General features: G+C 38.3%; 2 protein-coding genes across 2 annotated transcripts in view; one reads left to right on the top strand and one right to left on the bottom strand.

Annotated features, from left to right (window-relative positions):
• Positions 1-25,037, bottom strand: part of SYN2 (synapsin II) — a 180,249-nt gene that overhangs the window by 148,082 nt on the left and 7,130 nt on the right. The window lies entirely within an intron of this gene.
• On the top strand, positions 9,875-10,322 carry LOC109384556 (trafficking protein particle complex subunit 2-like). Its single transcript, XM_019646001.1, has one exon. It carries the CDS (start codon positions 9,900-9,902, stop codon positions 10,320-10,322), a length of 423 nt encoding a protein of 140 aa, XP_019501546.1. The 5' UTR covers positions 9,875-9,899.

Below are 25,037 nucleotides of genomic sequence, written 5' to 3'. Positions count from 1 at the left end.
GTGTGTAGCCAGCAGCCAGCGTGAGCGGCCAGCAGCCGTAGTGAGCGGCCGTCCAGAAGCCAGCGACTGATCTGCCTCACCCGGGAAGAGCGAAATGATGGTGCCAACTTAGGCCAGTGAAGCAACGTCCTCCACAACTAGACTGAAGAATAAAATAACAGCAACTTGTCTGTTCCCCTTCCCCCAATTCCCCAGCAGTGTTCCCTTCCCCCCAATACCGCAATAAAAAAAATAATAAAAATTAAAAATCTTTAAAAAAAAAAAAGAAACAGGCTGAAATCACATATAAAAGATAGACTGTGATAAATGCAATAAAATTGAACCAGATAAACTGCTATGGAGTTTCTGATGAGATAGACAGAGATAGAGACAGAGAGAATACTAGGTAAAGAGAAATTTAGAAAAGCTTAATGAAGGAAGTGTGAATATGTAGGGGGTGAGGAATAGGTCAAGATGCTGGGGGAGACAAATGCTGAAAGTCAATCCCAAAAGAAAGATCGTATGAGACTTCTGGCCCTCTTTTGACTAATCCACCTTTCACATCTTTAACCAATCTAGTAGGGATGGACCATCACAATTCAGTGCCCAGTCACTCTGGGGCCACAAAATAAATTCCTCAGGCAATCAACAGAAGAAATACACAGCTAAAAACAGAATGATAGAATATTCTTAAAATATGAGCTTTTTATTTTATCTTTCTGAGCCTTATTTTTCTGACCTGTAAAATATGGATAAATAACATCTACCCATATAAAGTTTTTGGAAGATAAGTAAAATGGCCTATTAAAGTGCTTAGAATATGCCTGGTATATAAAAGAGCTTTCAGTAAATAATAATTTTTCTTCCCTTCTGTATTAGTTTCCTAAGACTGCCATAACAAACTACCTCAATGTAGTGGCTTAAAACATGTAAAATTTATTCCCTCACAGATTCTAGAAGTCTGAAATCAAGGTGTTGGCAGGACTACATTCCCTCCTGGGCTGTAAGGACCACCAGTTCCTTGCTTCTTCCAGCTTCCAGTGGCTATCAGCCATCCTTGCTGTTCCTTGGCTTGCAGCTACATAGCTCCCATCTTTGACTCCATCTTCTCATGGTCTTGTCCTGTTTCTCTCTGTGTCCTCTCTTCTTATAAGGACACCAGCCACTGGATTTAGAGCCCACCCTAAACATTGGATGATTTCATCTCAAGATCCTTAACTAATGACATCTATAAAGACCAAAACAGGTCACATTCTGAGGTGCTGGGTGGACATGAAGTTTGGGGGGGGACACTATTCAACCCATTACACCTTCCTTCTTCAAATGCATTTGAGTCTGAACATTCACAACATCTTTTATAACTGTCTAGATCACAGGAACACATTAACTTTTCATTGCACTCCCAGACTATTTCCATGGTATTGAATAACAATATCTACAAAGCAAAATTGAGATTTTAAGAAAACCTGAGGCAAGCTGGCATTTTCAACAAACCAAAAACTTGGGCTCAAGTTCTGTCTAAACCAGTTAGCAGCTGTGAGGCCTTGAGTCAATTATATCAGCTCTTTAAGATTCAATTTCTTCATCTTTAAATGGCAATATCACAAAATTTGGGGGAAAATTAAATAAGATAATAAATGTGAAAGCATTTTGTGAACTCTAAAACACAAATACTAGGTATTGTTTACAAAACTTTCAATGTTTTACTATTTAACAAATGTACTGATATATGCCAGGTGCCACCTTACATACCATGGGGAGACAGGAGAAGAAAACATGGTCCATAACTTCAAAGGGCTCACAGTCCATCACTAATACACAAATAGAGATTATGAAACAATTTACCACTAAATTATTTGGAAATTACTATACATGTCTGATAGAACAGAGAAGACAGTAATCAATGCTAGTTTTAAAGGAAGAAGAAATTTATCTAAGTCTTATAGGACAAGTAGGTTTTAGCTAGAGAAGAAAGGAATGAATGCTGTGGAGGAAGATAAGGCATTAAGACCAGATATAACAAATTTCGAAGCTAGACAGTAAGCCTAGGCTTGATGCAGAGCAGCAGCCACTGGAGGTAACCTCAGTGGAGATTGCCATGATGAAAGCAGGGTTTTAGGGGGGAAAAAAGCCTGGCAGCATTTATAGTCTAAATTGGCAGGAGAGAGTCTAAAGTCAGGGACACCAGCTAAAAGCCTGTGGCCCTAATCCAGAACACGTTCATCTTCACTGGTTGCTAAAATCGTGACTGGCAGCAAGATCTGTAATTTCTGGAAAGCCATTTACTTGTTAGGCAATAAATTCTAAGTCTTTCTAAGGGTTTTTTCCTGTGCTAACCTCACTAAGCCAATCACTGGACTATATATAGAAGCTTCTACTTCATATTTCTCATCATCTCAGGGCAGAAAAGAAGTATAGAGGATACACAGGCAATCCAATCCAATGTAAAAATCCTCAATATGGATTGCGGGAGTCATCCATTGGAAGTCACACTTTTGCTTAACTGCCTGAACACTTTAATCTAAGAAATGCCCACCAAATGTTTCACCAAAGCCACCGTCCCTGAAAACCACCGAGGGCAAACGCATTAGTTCCTTGCAGGAACACTTGGTCAGCCTGAGTCCTGGGCAGCTCTTCATATGGGAAGGTTAGAGTTCGCCACTGCTAGAGTAGATGGAGAAATAACATGATCCTGCAGCTTTTACAGAGATTCATGCCATACTCAGTAGTCTCTGGCTGCGGGGAGGCAGGTCTGAGTCAGTCTGTCAGGCGATGAAATCCTCACTCCATCTGCTCTGAGGGAGTTGTCTGCCAAGTTTGAAGCCTGGACACATGAGCTCCCACTCCCACACCCACTACTTTCTCCTCTGAGAAGTAGAAACAAAATCTGTTTCAAAGCTTCATCTTTTCTCTTCTTCCCAAAGCCCAGCTCTAAAAATTACCTTTCAATTATAGGTTATGGAAGAGACTAGAGAAGAACATATTCCCCTAATAACATCAAATGGGCAAGATGACTATAATACAACATGCACTAAGCAAAGGCTGCCTGGCTTTTCCATTGTCAACACATTAGTTCCTTGCTGGGACTTGATTCTCTTTCTTTTCTCCTCTACCTTTCTTTTATCTCTTCCTTTTTTGAATGAAATATTGGTTATATTAAAAACGTGATGTATACAGAAGTTATAAAGCTTACTAATAAAAAGAACACTCATGGACCTACCACTCACTGCAAGAAAGGGAACTTAACATTGGTAATAACTTACCATGAAAGCTTTCTACCACATCCTGGCTTCCATCAAAATTAGTCACGTACTACAAAATGTCAATGATGAACTAGATCTATAACAGTGGTCCCATTAGATTATAATGGAGCTGAAAAATTCCTATTGCCTCGTGACACTGTAGCTGTCATAACCTCATAGCACGACGCATTACTCACATGTTTGTGGTGATGCTGATGTAAACAAACCTGCTGTATTGCCAGCCATATAAAAGTACAGCACATACAATTGTGTACAGAACATAATACTTGATAATGATAATAAATGACTACGGTACTGGTTTATGTATTTACTATACTATACTTTTTATCATTATTTTAGATTGTACTTTCTCCTTATTAAAAAAGTTTGATGTAAAACAATAAGCCATATTACGCCAGCAGCAGCCTCATACACCTCATGCTTACCACGTCTCTTGATTGCATCATTTTCTCTTGTGCTTGATTTAATCTCACGTTGTTTTATACAGTCACATGTTATTCAGGCTTGCAGCCTAGGAACAATAGGCTATACCATATAGCCTAGGTATGTAATAGGCTGCACCATATAGGTTTGTGTAAGTGCACTCTATGATGTTCATACAATGAAATTGTCTAACAATGCTTTTCTCAGAATGTATTCCCATTTTTAAGTGGCGCATAACTGTAATCATTATGCAGAATTTTGTTACCATTCTTCTCTCCTATTCAGCAGAACTAGATTAATTTGCTAATCCAAAGACCTCCTACCTCCTACTTTTCCACTCCAAAGTCTACTTTTATCACCTTTTCTGTCTACAACTACAAACCTGCCAGCCCATCTCTCATCAAATTGCAATCATCTTTAGGAAGCTGAATCCCCATGAAATCATTTCATTATTATTATAAAGTATTTATGTACTGTACGTGATTGTATTGTTATACTTTTATATGACTAGGAGGTGAACCACCCAAAAAATGAAAAACTTTGCCTCTTCATTATCTCATCTGCAATACAGAAACACCACTACTGAGTATACAGTAGTAGATTAAGTGACCTCCACCTAGCACAAAGGTTGAAGTTTAAATAAAATAACGTATGTAAGGCCTTCACATACATTATGTATGTAAGGTGGTAGCACAGCGCAATTGGTGAAATAATATGAGACATCTTTTAATTTTCTCTGCATAATGTCAGAACTACTAAACACACTTTGCAAAAAGCCCCAGCTATAAACAAAATACTATCAAACCAAATCTAGCAAAAAATAAAAAGGATTATATAACATGAATGAAATTTATCCCAGGAATGCAAGGTTGGTTCAACATATGAATATCAGTAATTGTAATATACCATGTTAACAAAATAAGGACAAAAACCACATGATCATCTCAACAGACACAGAAAAAGCATCTAACAAAATCCAACACCCTTTCATCATAAAAACACTCAGCAACCTAAGAATCAAAGGGAACTTCCTCAACCTGATAAAGGGCATCTATGAATAAAACCACAGTTAACATTATATTAATGGTGAAAAACTGAAGGCTTTCCCCAAAGATCAGTAATAAGACAAAAAAGATGTCTGCTCTCTCCACTTTTACTCAGCATTGTACTACAAATTCTACCCAGGGCAATTAGTCAAAAAAAAGAAATAAAAGACATTCAGATTAGAAATAAGAAGTGAAACTATCTCTATTTACAGATGACATGATCTTGTATATAAAAAAATTCTAAGGAATACATACACTATTAGAGCTAATAAATGAACTCAGCAAGGTTGCAGATACACAATCAATATACAAAAATCAGTTGTATTTCCATATACTGGTAATGGATAACTTAAATTTTTAATTAAGAAAACAATTCCACTTATAATAACAACGAGAAGAACAAAATCATTGGAAATGAATGTTTAAAAGGAAGTACAAGATTTGTACAAGGAAAACTACAAAACATTATTGAAAGAAAAAGAGGATTGGAACAAATGAAAGACAACTGTGTTCACGAACTGCAAGACTTATTAGATGTTGATAATCTTCAAATTAATCTGCAGATTGAATGCAATCCCTATCAAAAGTCTAGCAGCCATTTTTGCAGAAACCGATACACTGATTCTATAATCCATAAGGAAATTCAAGGGTCTCAGAATAGCTAAACATCTTGGAGGAGAATGAAGTTGGAGGACTCACACTTTCCAATTTCAAAACTATAGTAATGAAGACAGTCTGGTACTGATATAAGAATAGATAATGGATCATTGGAATCCACTGAATCAATGGAATAAAACTGGGAATTTAGAAAAGAACCCATAATTCTACAGTGAACTGACTTTCAACAAGGATGTCAAGACAATTCAATGGGGAATGGTGCTGGGAAAAATAGATATCCACATGTTTAAAAATGAAGATGTATTCCTACCTTATACAACCTATAAATTTAATGCAAAGTGGATCGAAGACCTACATGTAAGAGATTAAAAAAGGTTTAAAAAATAAATGTAAGAGCTAAAACTCTTAGAAGAAAATCTTTGTAACTTGAATTAGGCAATGGTTTCTTAGATATATACAAAAAGCATAAGCAATAAAATAAAAAATAGATAAATTCGACTTTGCAAAATTAAAAACTTCTGCACTTTAAAAAACACTATCAAAAGTGAAAAGACAGTCCACTGAATGGAAGAAAATATTTGCAACTCAACAACAACAACAAAAAACCCAAATAAACCAATCCAATTAACCCACTTTTAAAAAGTGGGAAAGAATTTAAACATACATTTCTCCAAAGAAGATATACAAATAGTCAATAAGCACATGAAAAGATGCTCAGCATCATTAATCAGTAGGGAAATACAAATCAAAACCACAGTGAGATACCACTTCACACACACTAAGATGGCTATAATTTTTTTTTAAAGGACAATAACAAGTTTCTTCGAGGATGTGGAGAAAGCGGAACCATCATACACTTCTGGAGGGAATTTAAAATGATGCAGCCACTTTGGAAAACAGTTTGGCAGTTCCTCAAAAAGTTAAACATAGAATTTCTATAGAACCCAGAAATTCCACTCCTGAGTATAGACCTAAAAGAACTGAAAACATATGTTCACATAACTACTTGTACACAAATGTTCATAGCAGCATTATTCATAATAGCACAGAAGTGGAAACAACCCAAATGTCCATCAACTGATGAATGGATAAACAAAAGGTGGTACATCCATACAATGGAATAGAAAGGAATAAAGGAATAAAATTCCATAAAAGGAACTAAGTACTAACACATGGTACACTGTGAATAAACCTTGAAAACATTATGCTAAGTGAAAGAAGCTGGGCATAGAAGTAAAGGCCACATATATTGTATAAATCCATTTACATGAAATGTCTAGAATAGGCAAATCCACAGAGACAAAAAGTAGATAAGTGGTTCCTGGGACTGGGGAAAGGGGTCATGGAGAATGGCTGTTAATAGGTATGGGGTTTCTTTCTGCAATGATGAAGATGTGCTGGAATTAGATAGCAGTGATGGTTATACAACCTTGTGAATATACCAACACCAATGAATTATATACTTCAAATGGTGAATTTTACGGTATGTAAATTATATCTCCTTTTTTTTTTTTTAAAGCCCCAGCTACATTTCTTTTCAGTCTCACTCCCTACTCTGCCTCACACCTGGAATTTATCTAAACTCACCACTGGTCACAGCATAATGTTTCATTCCCAAAGTAAGGTAAGTACTATTAGGTTGGTGCAAATGTAATTGCGGTTTTTGCATTGTTGAAATTTGCCTTTGATTATTGGAATACATTCTTTTTTTTTTTAAGATTTTTATTGGGGAATTGGGGGGATGGGAACAGCGCTGGGGAAATGGGGGAAGGGGAACAGACAAGTTGCTGTCCTTTTGTTCTTCAGTCTAGTTGTGGAGGACATTGCTACACTGGCCCAAGTTGGCACCATCATTGCGCTCTTCCTGGGCGAGGCAGATCAGTCGCCGGCTTCTGGACGGCCGCTCACAGTGGCTGCTGGCCGCTCACGGTGGCTGCTGGCTACATACAATAGCCCACGGCAACCCACTGCCACAGGGGCTGCAGGCTATGCCATTGCCGGAGACTCACAGTGCCCAGCTCCAGGTTGAGCTGTTGTTCAGTATCTTAGCTATAGAGGGCAGTGTCACTGGCCCTCATATGTGGGATCCGAACCGGAGCCCTCTGGCATCCCAAGTCAGTTCTTAACCATCATGCCACTCGGCCAGCCCAATGAAGGTTACTCTTTAATCAAGTTTTGATTCTTCAAAACCTCTTTTCTGAACTTGATGTCTAAAGTCCTCTCCCTAAACTTTTTTTCATTGAGCTACGAAAATTGCTATGACTCTAATAGCACAATTATTCTGCTTTCAGAGTCATGAAGTAGAAAAAAACATGGATTTTGAATTCAAGAGACAAAAAATTCAAATCCTCATTTTTCACTTTACAGCTGTATGTAACTTTGGAGAAGTTACTTAACCATCTGCTCACTATAAAATGGCAATAACGTCTCTTTGGAAGTGTAAGGATTCAATGAGATAATGTATATAAAGTACTTGGTCATGGTAATTTTTCTATCAATGTCAGTTCACTCCTTCTCACTATGTCATAAAATGGATGAAGCTAATGTTGTCCCCAGTTGGGCAGGTACTGTGCCCCAATCTGAGACCTGTCTTCAACCAGGATAGGAGTCATAAGATCTAGGGACATCTAAAGGACAGAAATGATTAAAAGGGGGCAATGGTGAGACACCTTCATACGTGTTTAATTAGGAACCTGATTCCCAACCTAATGCAATTCACAGGCTCATTATATCAGGGAGACAGGTATTTGACAGGAAAATGAAAAGGCTGCTGCTCCAATTACCACAAATGAAATGCATTACAAATAAACATATGTTTCTGGGGAAAGAATGAGGTTTGTTATGGAGAAGAGCTGGAAAGCCCTGAGCCACAAGGCTGACTAATTTTTTACACAGGAGGTAAAATTACAATCTTGCCTCTTCCACCGCTGATAATGAGTTTAAATGGTAAGGACACCACTGAGTTTATTACAGTGTGGAGACTTGCTGCCCATCGGCAGAGCCTCTCCCACCCCCCTACCCTTTTGTTTTACACAAGCATTTACACATATAGCCAAAACTCTAAGCCAATTAAGAAGAAGACATTAGTGTAGACCCCAGGTTACCAAGGCTCTCTTTAATCAAAATCACTTCTGAGTCTGTGAGCACCACCATCACCATAGCTAGCATCCAAACACCGCTGTGTGGATCAGAGGTCCTGAGTCTAGAGGAGCCCAAAATTTATTAGGCAGGGCTAATTCAAATGATATTTATAATTCTTCATTAGTCTTCACCACTATAACGTTCAAGTTCCTTTACAAAGTAGCCCAGAGACCCTCCCAACCTCGTCTCCTAGCATTCCTTTCTCCACCTGTTCATCATACACAATATCTACATCAAGAACACAGTATTTCAAAAATAGCAATGTCTTTTTATGCCTTCCTACCTCATTCCTCTAACTGAAATGCCTCATTCTTCCCACCCCCCCCCACCCCATCTCCTAATCATTCTAGTGAATTTCTACTCTTCAAGTCCAGTTCAGATGTCTCCTCTTTGGTTAATCTTTCCCCAACCTCCTACTCTATGCAAAATTCATTATACCCTTTCCATGCCCTCATGGAGGTCAGAGGAAAGCATGAAGTCCTTGTACGTATTTTAAAAAAATTGTTAAGGGTGAAAATTTTGCGCATTTAATTTCCCCACTCATAATATTTCACAAAGTTTTCCATGTTCACGAAGTGGTTCTTTCAATTAGTAGAGATCATCTACTCTAGTGGATTTCAAGTGTATATTTGTCATACAATCTTTTGCTTTAATTAAAAACTCAGAAGGAAGATCAATGGATATACAACAAATGAAACCAGAGTTGCTCTGGCTGTCATAATATACAGAGGATCCAAATTATCTCCTACTTGTATCTTCCCACAGTTGGCCCTGAGGATGGCCCATGCAACCAGTAATCCCAATCCAACCCTCTCTTTTTATAAATTAGAAAACCCGGGTCAAGAGAAGGGAAATGTGGTTTTCAAGCGCATACAACAATTTAGTATTAGTACCAGGAACCTTGGTCTCCTACCTTCTAGTTCTTTTAGATGTCATTCCTGCCCTCCTCTTATGGGGGAAATAGCTACAAGAAAACTCATGAGAGAGAGAATTCACAGGGTTGGCTAGCCTTAAATATTCTAGGGGAGCTTCTTCTGTCAGCCTGCCAGCTGAAGCACAGGATGTTGCAGTATAATATCTACCTTGAGACAGTCTTAATGACTGGCTGCTAAGAGATTCAGTGGGGAGGCAGAAAGGGCACAAGGTAGGGGTAGGTACCTGGTTGGAAGGCTGCTCTTTGCAAAGCCAGCAAAGTACTAGGTCTCACAAGGGGGCCACCTATATGATCGGCTTTCAGGTCATCAAGAAGACCACCCTCAGCCGGAAACTCCGCCCACGTATCAGCAGAAAGCAACTGCCGAGTCTCGAGTCTCGCGAGGGCTGCTCAGGGAGTCCTAACTGAAACTGCGGAGCGCGGGTTGTTACTGCGGGAACAGACTGCCTATTTCCGTTGTTGGTGTCTCAGCTCAGGAGCTACATACTGAAGACAATGTCTGGAAGCTTCTACTTTGTAATTGTTGGCCACCATGATAATCCAGTTTTTGAAATGGAGTTTTTGCCGTCTGGAAAAGCAGAATCAAAAAACGATCATCGTCATCTGAACCAGTTCATAGCTCATGCTACCCTTGACCTTGTAGATGAGAATATGTGGCTGTCAAACAATATGTACTTGAAAATAGTGGACAAGTTCAATGAGTGGTTTGTTTCAGCATTTGTTACTGCAGGTCATATGAGATTTATTATGCTTCACGATATAAGGCAAGAAGATGGAATAAAGAAGTTCTTTACTGATGTCTATGATTTATACATAAAGTTTGCAATGAACCCATTTTATGAACCCAATTCTTGTATTCGATCAAGCGCATTTGACAGAAAAGTTCAGTTTCTTGGGAAGAAACACCTTTTAAGCTAAATGCAGAAAAATTCGGAAACAATGTCACTACAAAAGGGTATACTCAGGAATGTGTACATTGTAAGTCACTTGATTAAATGGCCTGGAAAAGATATTAAAGAAAAGAAAAGAAAAAAAGAAGACCACCTATCCACCAAAAAGAAAGAAGGAAAACACCTCACTGACAAACTGCATTTCCATGTTACGTGATTGGTTTGGATTCAAGCAGATCTAGGTTAGATTCTGGATGGCAATTATGAGCTGCCTAACCTGTGAGTCTCAGTTTTCTGGCCTGTAAAGTCAATACAATAACACTGATTTCACAGTTTACATGAGTATTATTTTAATTAAATGAGACAACATAAGTAAAAGCATTTAGGCAGTATCTGGTATGTAGCAGGCATTCAATAACCAATAGTCCTTTTCTCCTCTATGTTAGATACGGTTTCTTATAACAGAAAAGTCTTTGATATTTAAAATACTGTAATACTGAGTTATTATATAACTCATTATAGACTGAATGTTTGTGTCCCCCACCATAAAATCCATATGTTGAACCCTAACCCCCAACGTGATAACAGAGTTTGGGCCTTTGGGAGGTAATTAGGTTTAGATGAGGTCATAAGGGCGGAGCCCCATGATGGGACCTTATAAGGGGTTGAAGAGACCCCGGCTCTCTCCACCATATGAGGATACAGCAAGAAAGCAGCACCTACAAGCCAGGAAAAGGAATATCACCAGAACTTGATCATGCTGGCACCCTGATATTAGACTTCCAGCCTCCAGAACTTTGAGAACCAAAATTCTGTTTAGGCCACCCAGTCTATGGTATTTGTTATAGAACCTGAGCTAAGATACAAGTATTGGCAAAGAACGCTTATACACTGCTAGTGGAAGTGTAAACCGATAAATATAAAACTATTTGGTAGTATCTACTAAAGCTCAACATATATAGGCCGTAACCAAGCAAATTCCACTCATGGGTAGGAAACAAGAGTTAATAGTCACCAAAAGACATGTATAAGAATTGTTCATAGCGGTATTATTCATAACAGCCCCAAGCTGGGAACAACTTAAGTATCTATTAACAGCAGAATGAATAAATAAATTGTGATACATTCATACAGTGGAATACAAATGAACAATGAAAAAGAATGAACTAATGTTCCATACAAGAAAGCAAATGAGTCTTATAAATATAACATAAAACACAAGAAATCAAGACTTATGAGAGTTTATACAGCATGAGTCTATTGAAATAAAGCTCAAAGCCTAGGCAAAATCAACAGGTGGTGAAGGAAGTAAAAATAGTGGTTACCTGTTAGGGAGGTGAAATAATGACTGAGGGGTATTATAAAAGCTTAACAGATGCTGGTTATGTTGTAGAATTCAATTTTTTTTTAAGTTTACAGGAAAAACAAACTTCTGGGAGAGAAAACAGATTGAATGTCATAAGATCTCCCACTCCTTTAGCTATGACTACACTCTCTGACATCCTTGGATCTATTTCTTCTTCTCCACTTCCACAGTCCTAATACGAGCCTCAAGTATCTCACAGATGGACAATCAAAACATGCTCCTAAATCTCTAGGCCTGTTTTTCCTCCTTCCCATTTTCTACACTGTCTCCAGATAAACCTTCCTAAGCAAGACACTGATCGAGTCATCTACCCTCCGCTCCAAAACTGTCACTAGTCACCACTGACTACAGGATAGTGTAAAATTCTGAGCTTTGCATTCAAGGTTCTTCTTATCAGAGCCCTATCTGCTATTCCAAAATCAGCTCATGATTCCTCCTAATCCAAACCCACTGCTTCAATCAAATCACTTACTGCCTGTGCACATGACCCATGCTTTACCATGCTCATGCTGTTTTGGCCTCTTCTTTTTGCTGTGTTTCATTCTTCTCTAGGAAAAGAACTTGGGAAGAAGGAAGCTAATAATTTGCCAAAGTGATAAAAAGCTTAACAAAGTCTATTCACTCCACAAAGCTACTCCCCTATCCTCCATCCTTCTTCATTATTTCCTTGGAGTGTGAGGGGAGGAATAATACTTTAGAAATTTTGATTTCATCTTCAAATGATAAAGATTGGCTGCATAATATGAAGAATAGATCTAGCTCCTGGCAAAAAATAAAAGTAATTTTATATCTCTATTCTTGGTTTCTTACATGATGGCAACGATAACAATATTTTTTTATTTGCATAGCATTTCAGAGTTTACAAAACACTTTCATAATCTACTTAATTTCAATAAAGTCCCACAATAACCCTGGTAAGCAGGTATTCTCATCTACATTTACACACAGGATATCAAGGCTCAGGGAATTACTAATATTACTTTCCAGCTCTCGTATTCCTGATTCTCTGTAATAGATGAGGTTTAGTTCTGACAAATTCCTACTAATCTTCTGAGCATCTCTCTCATCCCATCTCCACTCTTCCACCACCGGGTGTCTATTCTATATTCCATCCCCACAAAGTGTTGCTCTCACATTGTGTTTATAATGTCCAGTATGTTACCTGAGACCACCATATTTATCCCCCTATTAATAGGTATCAATAAATTCCTAGAAGCTCCAAGATTAGAAAGTCTTTAAGATCCAAAGAATGAATCTTAAATGGTGAAATTTTAGGGCAATATAAGAAGACGTAAGAATATTTGGAGGAGACTATCTAGTGTCCCTATTCCTTCAACATTTTTTGAGTCCTACTAGCAGCCAGGCTACAAAATGCTGAGGCAAAGAATAAAACATGGCCCTGGCCCTGAAGGAACTCACAGCCTAGTGTAGATCCTGCAGGTGTCAGTACAACACATAGTATTGAGTTTACCTCAAAGAACCTGATTCTTGATATAATCCCCAAGAAGACATTCTAGCCACTGTTTTCCATTCCTCCTAACTGACAATGAATGTCACATTCAAAATCAAACCACCAAGTAAGCGAATCAACAAGTAAACTGTCAAAAGACAAGGCAATTGTTCCACATAACATATTTATAAACAAACATTAGGGAAAACATTCAACCTTACCTGTTTCTCATAGAAATACATGTTAAATATTCAAATACTGCTTTTATACCTATTATATTAACACTTAAAAAGATAATAATATTGTGTGCTGGAAAGCAAGGTGAAAATGGTTGATAAACTTCAAACTGGAAACACCTTTTATAGGAAGCAGTATAGCAGTATCTACCAAAACGCGACATGTATCACCATAGCCTTTGATGAAGTAATTCCTTTCCTGAAAATTGAGAATGCCTTTGGTTTTACTATGTAATAATGGTGGAAAATTGGAAGTCAATGCAGTTCTCTAATAAAATATAGTTGAATGAATCATGGTACAACAGCTATGAAAAAATATAATTATTAAGACTATGTAACAATATATAAAATTATAAGTGAAAAAAACAAATTATGAAATTATAACTAAAAAACAATTACAATTATGTAAAAATATGTTTACATATGGACAAATATTGAAAGAGAATATGGAAAAACGTAAAAGCAGGTGATCTATTGCTATGGTGAAATTATAAAAGAAACATGTTTTATTTAAAACTTATTTTAATCATGTGACTAGAACAATAAATCACACTTTAGTACATTGCTTGTTTGCCTATCTTCCAAACAAAACTATAAACTTTGTGAAGCCAGGACAATGTCTCTTGGTCTCAGTATTATAGCACCTGTTCCTACTGAATAATTTATGAAAGAATAAATGAAATACATGGGAAACCTCAAATGAGTAAATACCTCCAAGAAGAGAAGAGGTAGTGAACCATTAAAAACAAACAAAAGGAGGGCCAGCCGAGTGGCTCAGTTGGTTAAGAGTTTGCTCGAGAGTGCAAGCTCTGAGCAACAGGGTCGCCAGCTCAATTCCTGGCCCAAACTGAGCTGCCACTGAGTTGCCAACAGGCAGCAGGAAGGCTCAGCTAAAAAAAATTAAATAAATAAATAAATAAATAAAAGCTGATTTGTACATGCCTGTTTCTAAGCCCTAAATAGGGGAAAAACCAAATCAACCCATTAAAATGTCTCTGGGAAGTCTTTCCCAGAAGACCAGATCCTTGCTCCTAAAGAATCTGGAGAAAAGCACCAGGTCCTGGAAAGTAAACACAACATCAGGATACTCCCAGGATTTTTGAGAAACACACGGAGTCAGAAGGGACAAGAGCTTTATATCCTTTCCCTACCCTCAAACTCACTGTCCTTTGACTCCCAGAACCTTCCATATAACTACAGCTGGAAATAAGGGAAGTGTGGGGTTTAGCAAGAGAGACTGGCTATATGGAAAAAAAGAGGGCAGACAAAAATAGGTCAGCAGCAAACAGTAGGAACTTAAGTCTGACACCACCCTAAGCTCTGGTTAAGAAATAAATTTCATGGTACAAAGGAAAATAAGAAGCTTTAGAGGAACTGAGCACTGGAGTGAAAATCCCCTTTCCTGACAACTTAAAAATCAGTCTGAAATATACCAGAGACACCAGAAGGACACTAAGTCATAAAAGTATTATAAGCATTAACAAAAACACAGAAAGGACACAACCTTTATGTTATTTTTCAACCAACCTACGCAGCACCTGTCACAGATCGTACAGGCTCTTTCCAGCCTAAGCAATTTTTTATCCATCTTTGGTGCTTTTAGGCAAAAGCATCATAATTAACTAATGTAGAACTTGGAAAGGAGTTTAGCTACATGGAGTAAAGGGATACTGAGTAAGGATAAAAGGATAGACAAGAATCTAGATTTTTGATGCAGCTCTTCCTATTTAATATTGTAACTTTAAGCAAATCATAATCTCTCTGAGCCTGGTTTTCTCTTTTTTAATCCAAACAGGAAATTATACCAACTTACATCACAAGGTTAAGGTGACAATTAAATGAGATGATATATGCAAGTCAAAGTACATAATAAATTAAAGTTTTACTTAAATATATGACCTTATTAGAAAGTTACAAATGCTACAATTTCCAGGTCAAAGTTAAGTTGAGTGCAATAACCCTGCATTTTTGGGTCAGCAATTTCTGACACAAGGTAGCACTAAGGGGAACTCATTAAGCTAAATATCCTTGTAAAACAAAGGAGTTTGTTAAATGGCTGGAAGAACTGATATTCTTGCCCACTTAATACAAGTTTCCAACTAGATTCGCCAGCTCTATGGCACTTGGAAGCAGTCTAGGAAGCCCATAATATCCAAAGTCAAAGACCTAAGTTCGAGTCCTGACTCATCACTTCCAGGCTATGTGAGCTTGGGTAACCATCTTAACTTTCCTAGATTTTAATTCCTTTATATGTAAAATGAGAATAATATTAATTACTACCCCACAAATACTACTGTGTGGAGGATTAAATGAGACAATGGGTGTGATAATGCTCAAAGTATCAAGTGTCTACAAATAAGCCACTGCAAAAACATCTTCCCCAGAGACTGTTTCGAAACACTAGTAATCAGTGTTTTCTAAACTATGTACAACAAACTACTCCAAACAAAATGAAGGGAATATTCATCTAGATTTGTCCTATTTTTCAAAATTATTTTTAGTGTCATGGAAACCTGTCTACAAATTATTTTACTTAACTTGAAGGCGCCTATAAATATTCATATGGTAAACTGTTGTCTTAAAGCTGCTATGAAAATCTGCTTGTCATAGTGGTACATTTATTGAACATCTCTCATGTGCCAGTCACGTTAGACATTTTCAGAGTTTATTTCAATTGATTCTCCTAAGAACCCTTTAAGATATATTCTATCTCCTTTCTACAGATGAAGAAACTGAAGTTAAGAGTAAACAAGATATTACCCAAGATCAAACCTGTGTCTGTATCATTGAGGAAAGGAAACACCAAGGGTTTAATGGCAAGGAGAAACTGAAAACATTGTTATCTTGTGATTACAGAGCATGGGGGTTAAGACATGAGTGGTGTTGGATCACCTGGGTTCAAATCCTAGTTTCATCATTTGTAAAATCAGGTTAATAATAGTAATCTATTTCATAACCTAGTAATTGGGTTAATGCATCTATTTAGACCAGTGTCTGCCTATCACGTAGTACACCCAATACATTAGGTATTATCATTTCTCCCACCTTGATTATCCAAACTTCTCTTCCTGTTTTCCCTGCCCTGAAAGCTTTAAGCTAACTAACCTAAATCTCCTCTACATACATCTTACTCACTGCTATTGTTATGCTTTTGCTTGTTCCCTTCCTTTTAACAGAAATCCCTCTCTTATTCCCATGGGTAGATGACTGGATTAACAAACTATGGTACATTTATACAAGGGAGTATTACTCAGATATAAAGAAGAATGAAATCTTACCATTCACAATGATATGGATGGGCCTAGAAAGCATTATGTTAAGTGAAATAAGTCAGATGGAGAAAGACAAATACCATATGATTTCACTTGTATGTGGAATCTAAAGAAGTGAATAAATGAACAAAGTAAACAGAAATAGTCTCAGCAATATAGAGAAAAAACTCAGGGTTGCTAGATGGGAGTGGGGTGGGGATGTGGAGGAAGGGAGGGGATTAGAAAACCCAATTGGTAACTACAATATTGCCACAGGGATATGAAAGATAGTTTGGGGAATATAATCAACAATGTTATAAAGATTTTGTAGGGTGTCAGATGGGCACGTGTCTTATTAGGGAGACCATTTCATGGACGGTGTAGGTGCCTGACCACTGTGCTGTACACCTGAAGCTGAAGTTGAATAATACTGTATGTCAACTATAATTTTATATATATATATATTCCTCCCCATGGGATATGGAGTACACCATAGGGAATAGAATCAATGGAATTGTAATAGATATAGACGATGTCAGAGGGGCAATAGATTGCGGGAGGGGGAGTTATCACTTTGTGAGGGGTGAAATGTCTAGTACATTGTTTTGTACACCTGAAATTAATTTTTTTTTAAAAGAAAGAAATCCCTCTCTTTCCACACTAATCGAAATCCCACTCAGCCCTTAAAGCCTAGCTCAGATGTACCTCTTCTGTGCAACATTTTCTGACTTTTCCAGCCCACAGTTATTTCCTCCTTCTCTGACAACTCTTTCCATTGTTGAACAATCCAACCTTTAGAAATCACTTGATTTCTGGTCCGGCCAAGTGGCGCATTCATTAAGAGCTGGCTTGGGACACCAGAGGGCCCCAGTTCGGATCCCACATATGAGAGCCAGTGACACTACCCTCTACAGCTAAGATGCTGAACAACAGCTCAACCTGGAGCTGGGCTGCTGTGAGTCGCTGGCGATGGCGTAGGTTGCAGCCCCTGCAGTGGGTTGCCATGGGCTACCGTGTGTAACCAGCAGCCAGCGTGAGTGGCCGTCCAGAAGCCGATGACTGATCTGCCTCGCCCAGGAAGACTGCAATGATGGTGCCAACTTGGGCCAGTGAAACAACGTGCTCCACAACTAGACTGAAGAACAAAAGGACAGCAACTTGTCTGTTCCCCTTCCCCCAATTCCCCAATAAAAATCTTTTTTAAAAAAATCATTTGATTTCTAAGGGTCTCTGAAGATAAGATGATTTAGCCCAAATCCCTAATTTTTGAAATAGAAGTTGAGGCTTAAAGAATTAAATTGCCTATGGTGACACAAAAAGTTAGTTGGCAGAGTAGAGACTTGAATAGGAATATTTTAGATGTTTGCATGCTCTTTCCACTATACTATCCTAATTTTGCTTCCTTGAGATTCTGTACAAGTTCTTAAAACTGCAAACATATATTGTATAATTATGTGATGCCAAGTATTTCACTGACTGTACAGCCTTTGTGGCAATTAACACACTGGAATTAGTAGCTGTTTGCTGATCAATTAGCAGATCAACTTGGAGCCTTTCTGTCCAACACTTAAAATGTTAGTGAACATAGGACTCTATAGAGCTTAAAATTTCACCATCAGCTATTCATCAGAGGGTGGTGATAGGGACTGAAGAGGGAAATATATCCATATGTATCCCTAGAGTTATATCACAGTGTCCAAAAAGAAAAGACTCTATATCACTGGAATCTGGAAGAATAAAAGAAACACAATCTTCAGCTGATGTATTATTATTAGGGCCCTCCAAGGACTCAAGTCCACAATTGAGAAAGGGGATCGAAATTTCCTCCCACAAAGCCCAAGCATCTTTGTAACAGGGTTCAATACGGCTAACGTCATCATATAAAGTTGTTAGGTCCCCTGAACAGCAAAACAAATAAGAGGTATATATCTTGGAAAGGGATTATAGTTGTGCTTGCAAGGTCTGGAATGGAAGAATGGTCCTAAAGAGAAGGAAGAAAACAAAAAGACCCTAAAATTTGAGAAAGGCTCAAGTGAATAAAGACATCTTAGTGCCTATGCTAAGAGAGGGGAAGAAGTAGAGAGCACAATAGCTGTTCTCCAGAAAGAAACAGTTAGCTAGCATGGGGTATTTATGCACATCAGAAAAGGGTGAATTAGAGAGAGGCAGAGCAGGTACATCATCAGCCCCATGTAAGGGAGAGTATAAAACATTCTAACCCAGCACCAATATTTAACACTTTTACAGCACTTTACAGTTTACAAAAAAAATTTTAAGCACATAAAGGGGTATTTGCACATATTTCTGACTACTTTAAAATAGATGTGTGGAATTGCTGGATCAAAATGTATGCACATTGATAAGGCTTTCGGTTCCTCTTACAACTGGCCCTACAGAACAGCTGTCAATTGATTCTTCCACCAGCAAAAGTTATTATTGTTTTGTTTTGGGGGTTTTTTGCCAATATCATTAAGTTACATTAAAAATGGAGAAGGAGGGGCCAGCCGGGTGGCGCAGTTGGTTTGAGCATGAGCTCTGAGCAACAGCGTCACCGGTTCAATTCCCACGTGGGCCAGTGAGCTGCGCCTGAGCTTAGCTGCCACTGAGCTGCCAATGGGCAGCTGGGTGGCTCAGCTGGTGAGAGTGCATGCTCTTAACAACAAGGTTGCCGGCTGGACTCCCGCATGCGATGGTGGGCTGTGCCCCCCAACCCCTGCAACTAGATTGAAAGCAGCCACTGGACTTGGAGCTGAGCTTGCACCCTCCACCACTAACATTGAAGGACAACAACTTGACTTGGAGCTGATGGGTCCTAGAAAAACACAATGTTCCCCTTCCCCAATTCCCCAACACTGTTCCCCTCCCCAATTCCCCAATAAAAAATCTTTAAAAGAAAATAGGACAGGCCAGCCGAGTGGTGTGTTGGTTAAGAGTTGGCTTGGGACACCAGCTCTCAGCAGCAGGGCCCCAGTTCAGATCCCACATGAGGGCCAGTGATACTGCGCCCTCTACAGCTAAGATGGAGAACAACAGCTCGACCTGGAGCTGGGCTGCCGTGAATCACCAGCAACGGCGTAGGCTACAGTGGAGCTACAGTGGGCTGCCATAAGCTATGGTGAGCGGCTGGCAGCCAGCATGAGCTACCAAGAGCCGCAGTGAGCAGCTGTCCAGTGGCCGGTGATCGATCTGCCTCATCCGGAAAGAGCGCAATAATAATACCAACATAGACCAGTGAAGCAAAGTCCTCCACAACTAGACTGAAGGACAAAAGGACAGCAACTTGTCTGTTTCCCTTATGCAATTCCCCAACGCTGTTCCCCTCCCCCAATTCCCCAATAAAATCTTTAAAAAAAAAAAAAGATCATTTTGGTTTGTATTTATTTTCATTTGCGTATTACTAAGGAGATGAACTTTTAATAATTTTGCTGTCATTTGTACTTCTGTGGTAAATTGCATACTTTGCTATTTTTGTATTAGTAGTATGCTTGTCTTTTTTAAAATGGTTGTAAGAACTCTTTTAAATTGCTATATAAGTAGCGAAGGTTTTTCCCAAATTGTCATTTCTATTGTACTTTTTTAAATGAATTTTCCATGTAGTCAAATTTAACCTATTTTTACCCTATTATTGTCTGCCTTTCATGTTATATTTAGAAGGTTTTCTTCACCCAAAAATGATATAAACATTCACTGGTTCTTCTTCTGAAAAGAAAAAAAGAGATTTTAATATATACCAATTCTTACTGACTAGTCATTTTGGTTAATGCAGCTATTATTTGTTTATATTTACAGGGAGCTGAAGAGTTGCTTTGCTCATCATTCGCATTTTCATAATTTTTTACATAAGTCATTGATTGGTTCAACAAATAATTACTAAAAACCTTCTTTGTGTACCAAATGCTGAGGATACTGAAATTAAAGTTACAGTCATTGCCCTCAGGGATCTCATTGTTTTAAAGTGGGGAAATGAGAAGACAAATAAAATTGGATTATAATACAGTGAGTTAATTGTTATGAGACGTAAGCAAGTTTATCATGGTTTCTAACACAAATTGAAAGAGTTTAAGAAAGGATTGTGTCTAGTCCCGACTCTAGAAGAGACAACAACTGAATTGAGTCTTAAAGATTATCCAGAATTGTCCAGGCAAAGGCACAGGAGAAAAGCCTTTCAGGTGGCAGAAGTAGTATAAATACTTGTAAAGATGTAGGGGCATGACACATTGAGTTAAATCTAAGTAGTTTATCATGACTATATCAAAATGGGTAGGGGATCAAAGAAAGGTAAGACTGAAAAGGTAAAGAGTCAAATTGTGAAGAGATTATATACTATATATATACTTTCAACATTTTTCAGTCTCAATGCTGTTTCAGTTCTCTAAAACTATGCTTTAGATAACCTAAAGGAATTATTTCACTACAGAGTAAGAAACAAGCAGCTTCGGTGGCCCAAGACTGGAGTTTCACACTGAAGGAAAAGCTCTCTGGATATGGCAAGAAAGCAGGATTAAATTCAGAAAAATGGGCTCCCTGAGAGCCAAGCATCAATATAGGTTAGGGAAAAGAAACTTGCTCCTCATTTTTATTTCCTTTGTTCTGCTCAAAGCTGCCAAGGGCCAGATAATACTTTCCAGTATTGTGGGCTGCTATGGCGCTCATTCAAGCTAAATCTCAAAATTTTTATGATTTGGACTGGTCAAAAATTAGTTAATTTGTATTGCATAGAGTGCAAGAGCCAAAGTATTCTAAAGCTTGTATTTGTAGCAAATAAACATGACTTTCAACATAATACATACTCGTAACTGCAAATCCTAGAATACTTCTCGCTGTATACTGTTCCCTTCTACCCCTTTTCTCATTCTCTGGATCTCTCTCTCTTCAACTCAATTTGGCAAAGATTTACTGACATCAAATTATTTGTAAAAGACTGCTAGATGCTAAGGATACAAAAAATAAATAAACCACTAAGCCTGTGCTCAAAGAATTCACTATCACATTAACAGATCATTGTGTTGAATCCAGTGATAAAGATATCCACTGGATTGAAAGAGGGCATGGCAGGGGCATAGATGCCCAATATAATCTAAGTGGTAAGAGAAGGACTACTAGAAAAGGAAACATTCAGCTCAGTTTCAAAAGATAAATATGAATTTAGTCAAGAAAAGAAAGGAAAGAGGAGGTGAAGCAATTGCAGTAGGAGTAAACAGCATAAACAAAGACAAGAAGGAGGAACACCACTGCAAATAGTTCAGTATCGCTGAAAATTGAAGTTTAGGAATGGAAATGGTTAAAAGGAGGTTGGAGAAGTAAGCAGGGGTCAAATCATGGGAGGGACATGAACTTTACATATAGGACATGGGAAGGCACTAAAAAGCTTTAAGCAAAAGATTGAAAAGGTCAATTTTGTATTTTAAACAGTTCATTCAAGCTATTAAGTGGAAATCATGATGAGACCCGCAGAAGTTCTAGGTGAAAGTTAATGAGAACTTGAAATAGGTGACCACTGCTCTCTAATCTAGATAAAGAACATGAAAAGAACTGAAATAGTAAAGAAAGATAAGGAATTCAATACTGGAACAAATGCCACTGAGTTACCTTTAAACACCTTGATGGAGATGTCCAGCAGGCAAATGTATCTCTGTCTGAAGATCAAGACAAAGTTCTGGGCTGAAGGTCAAGATTTGGGAACCGGCTACATTTAGGAGGTAACTGACATTTTGAGAGTGGATGGACCAGGGAGTGTTGTAAAATGAAAAACTAAGTGGGCAGAAAATGGGACCATGAGGAACACCCACATTTAATGAGGTGGGCAAAGGCAAAGAACAAGAAGAGCAAGAAGGAACTGTAAAAGTACAGACAGGAAAAGAACAAAAAATGCAGAAGCCAAGGGACTTTCAGATAGAAGATGAACAGTGTCAAGTCCAGCAGTGAAGGCATCAACTGATACCTTCCTTTGGATTTAGGTTACCTAGGGAGACAAATTTCAGTATTATGGAGGAGGCAGAAGCCCAATTTCTATGCAGGAGGGCAAATTCGGGATAAGGAAGTAGAGACGAGACTAACATTTTTCTTTCACATCTGGAAGAAAGATTAAGAAGGTGAGGTGTTTTTGCTTGTTTATTTACAGTGATGAAGCAATTAGTAAAAACAACCAGGAGAAAATGAGATTATGAATAGAAGGAACAAGGAATAAAATTGTGAACAAGGGATGTGTCTTTTTAAAACAATATTCATTCAGTACCCTCATCCTCTAAAAATGGGATAAAGAAAATGAGTGTTGAAGTAAGAGAGAGAAACAGAACATGAGCATTCCAAAGGTAACTGTGTAATAATAGCACAGAATCCTGAAAGTCAAATATGTGTTCACGGGGAGGGTAATCCAAAGTATAGCAAAAGTTTGAAAGACAAGCTGGAGCCAGGTTGTAAATAAGCATAATGAGCAACAGTATGTTAGAGAAGAATGTTAAGCAGGAAATTAACTTTATAAGATCTGTGAATGCTTTTGCTTTGTTTAGGAACACTCTGAAAGCAATGTGCAAGATGTATTGGGTAGGGGAAAAGAACACAGGTACCCTTTTTTTTTGCTAGTTAGATCAGGATTTCTTTTCATTCCTTATTGGTTTCACAGGTACCACTTTTATTAAAAAAAAATATTTTACTGGGGAATTGGGGGAGGGGAACAGTGTTGGGGAATTGGGGAAGAGAGAGCCATCCTGCCACCTATTGGCAGCTCAGCGGCAGCTCAGTTCAGGCGCAGCATCACCGGCCCATGTGGGAATCAAACCGGCGACCCTGTTGCTCAGAGCGCCCGCTCTTAACCAACTGAGCCACTAGGCCGGCCCCACACAGGTACCACTTTTAAAAGTCATTCTGTATGTATCTCTCTTCCTTCATTTCCCTCTGTAACTACCTTTCCTTAATTAGTCACAAGTGAAACTGATGTAGAGATATTTTAGAATTCATTTCATTTATTAAATAAAATAAAGATTTATGTGGTACTGTCCCTAATTGTTAGATATTCGTATAGCTAAGTCAAATTGATAATGCTTCACACTTCTAAAAAAAAGAAAGAAAGAAAAAGAAAAAACTAAATTACATTGCCTTTTAAAAAATACAAAAGAAAACCTCGAATGATTTTGTCTGAGACAGTAGTCCTCAATTAAAATAAAAACAAAAGTATTTCACATCCCTGAAATGTGCAAAATAGACAATCACCTGCACAATAAAATTTGGGGAGCTCAAAAAAAGGGACCAAGTTAGGTTGGGTACCTGCATTTGGAAACAGGAAAGGATGCAACAATCACTAGTATGGCTCTTTACTCCTTACAAACTACTTTTTCAGCACCTAATTTTATTCAATTTTCACAACAATGCTATGAGATATTATCTCCCTTTTACTGATAACCAAACAAATTTTTGTCTCTGTTATTCCAGAACCTAGGACAGTGTCTAGCATATAGTAAGTCCCAATGAAAATTTGTTGAATGAGGTGTGGTGGGGTGCTCAGAGAAGTTATGCCACTCTGATAGGGTCATATGGTTTAATGGTGGAGCCAGATCTCAACCTTAGGTCTTTTGATCCTCAGTCCTACATGTTCATATTGTTTCATGCTGCTGAAAAAAAGGAGAAAAGGGTAGGATGATTGAATACAATCATAATCTGCTTTACAATGTTATGTGAACTGGTTAAAATTTAAGAAATACCTACTGTCAAGCAATACCAAGGCCAGTATACTTCCTATTCTTAGTCATGCTGCATAGGCATTCTTAGAGTTCCAAGTATCTGCGGTACTTGCTCACTTTATTCTCTCCATAGGGCACTTACCCTATTCTATGCTACTTCCTCCTATTGCACTGAAGTAGTGTCTGCAGAACAGAAAAGCCTTATCATCCTTTCCTCCCTAAAAAGCTATGTGTAGCCTTATAGTCCTCAATTGCATATGTGGGAAGTTAAAACAAGGATGGCAATGCCACCCAATAAGCATGCAAAAGGTCTCACTCACAAGATTTAGAGGTGTATACACAGTGTGCATGCCATTAAACACACAGAAAACAGGATGCAACTCTCCATCCTGAGACCACTGACTTTAACTATGCCCTCACTCTATGCAATGGATATCATCCAGAAAAAGATGTGTATATAAAAGTTTTGTAAATTGAATAATTTCAAAAGCAGTGGGGCACTTACTATTTAAATGAATCATGTGGTAAATCCTTTTGCAAAAGAACTGTTTTTTTTTAAAGATTTTATTGGGGAATTGGGGGAGGGAAACAGCGCTGGGGAATCGGGGGAAGGGGAACAGACAAGTTGCTGTCCTTTTGGTCTTCAGTCTAGTTGTGGAGGACGTTGCTTCACTGGTCCAAGCTGGCACCATCATTGCGCTCTTCCCAGGTGAGGCAGATCAGTCGCTGGTTTCTGGATGGCCGCTCACGGCGGCTGCTGGCCG

This window comes from Hipposideros armiger, unplaced genomic scaffold, assembly GCF_001890085.2.
Source record: "Hipposideros armiger isolate ML-2016 unplaced genomic scaffold, ASM189008v1 scaffold_96, whole genome shotgun sequence".
NCBI lineage: Eukaryota > Metazoa > Chordata > Mammalia > Chiroptera > Hipposideridae > Hipposideros > Hipposideros armiger.
Note: the sequence above shows the minus strand (reverse complement) of the source record. Positions and strands in the feature narration are given on the sequence as shown.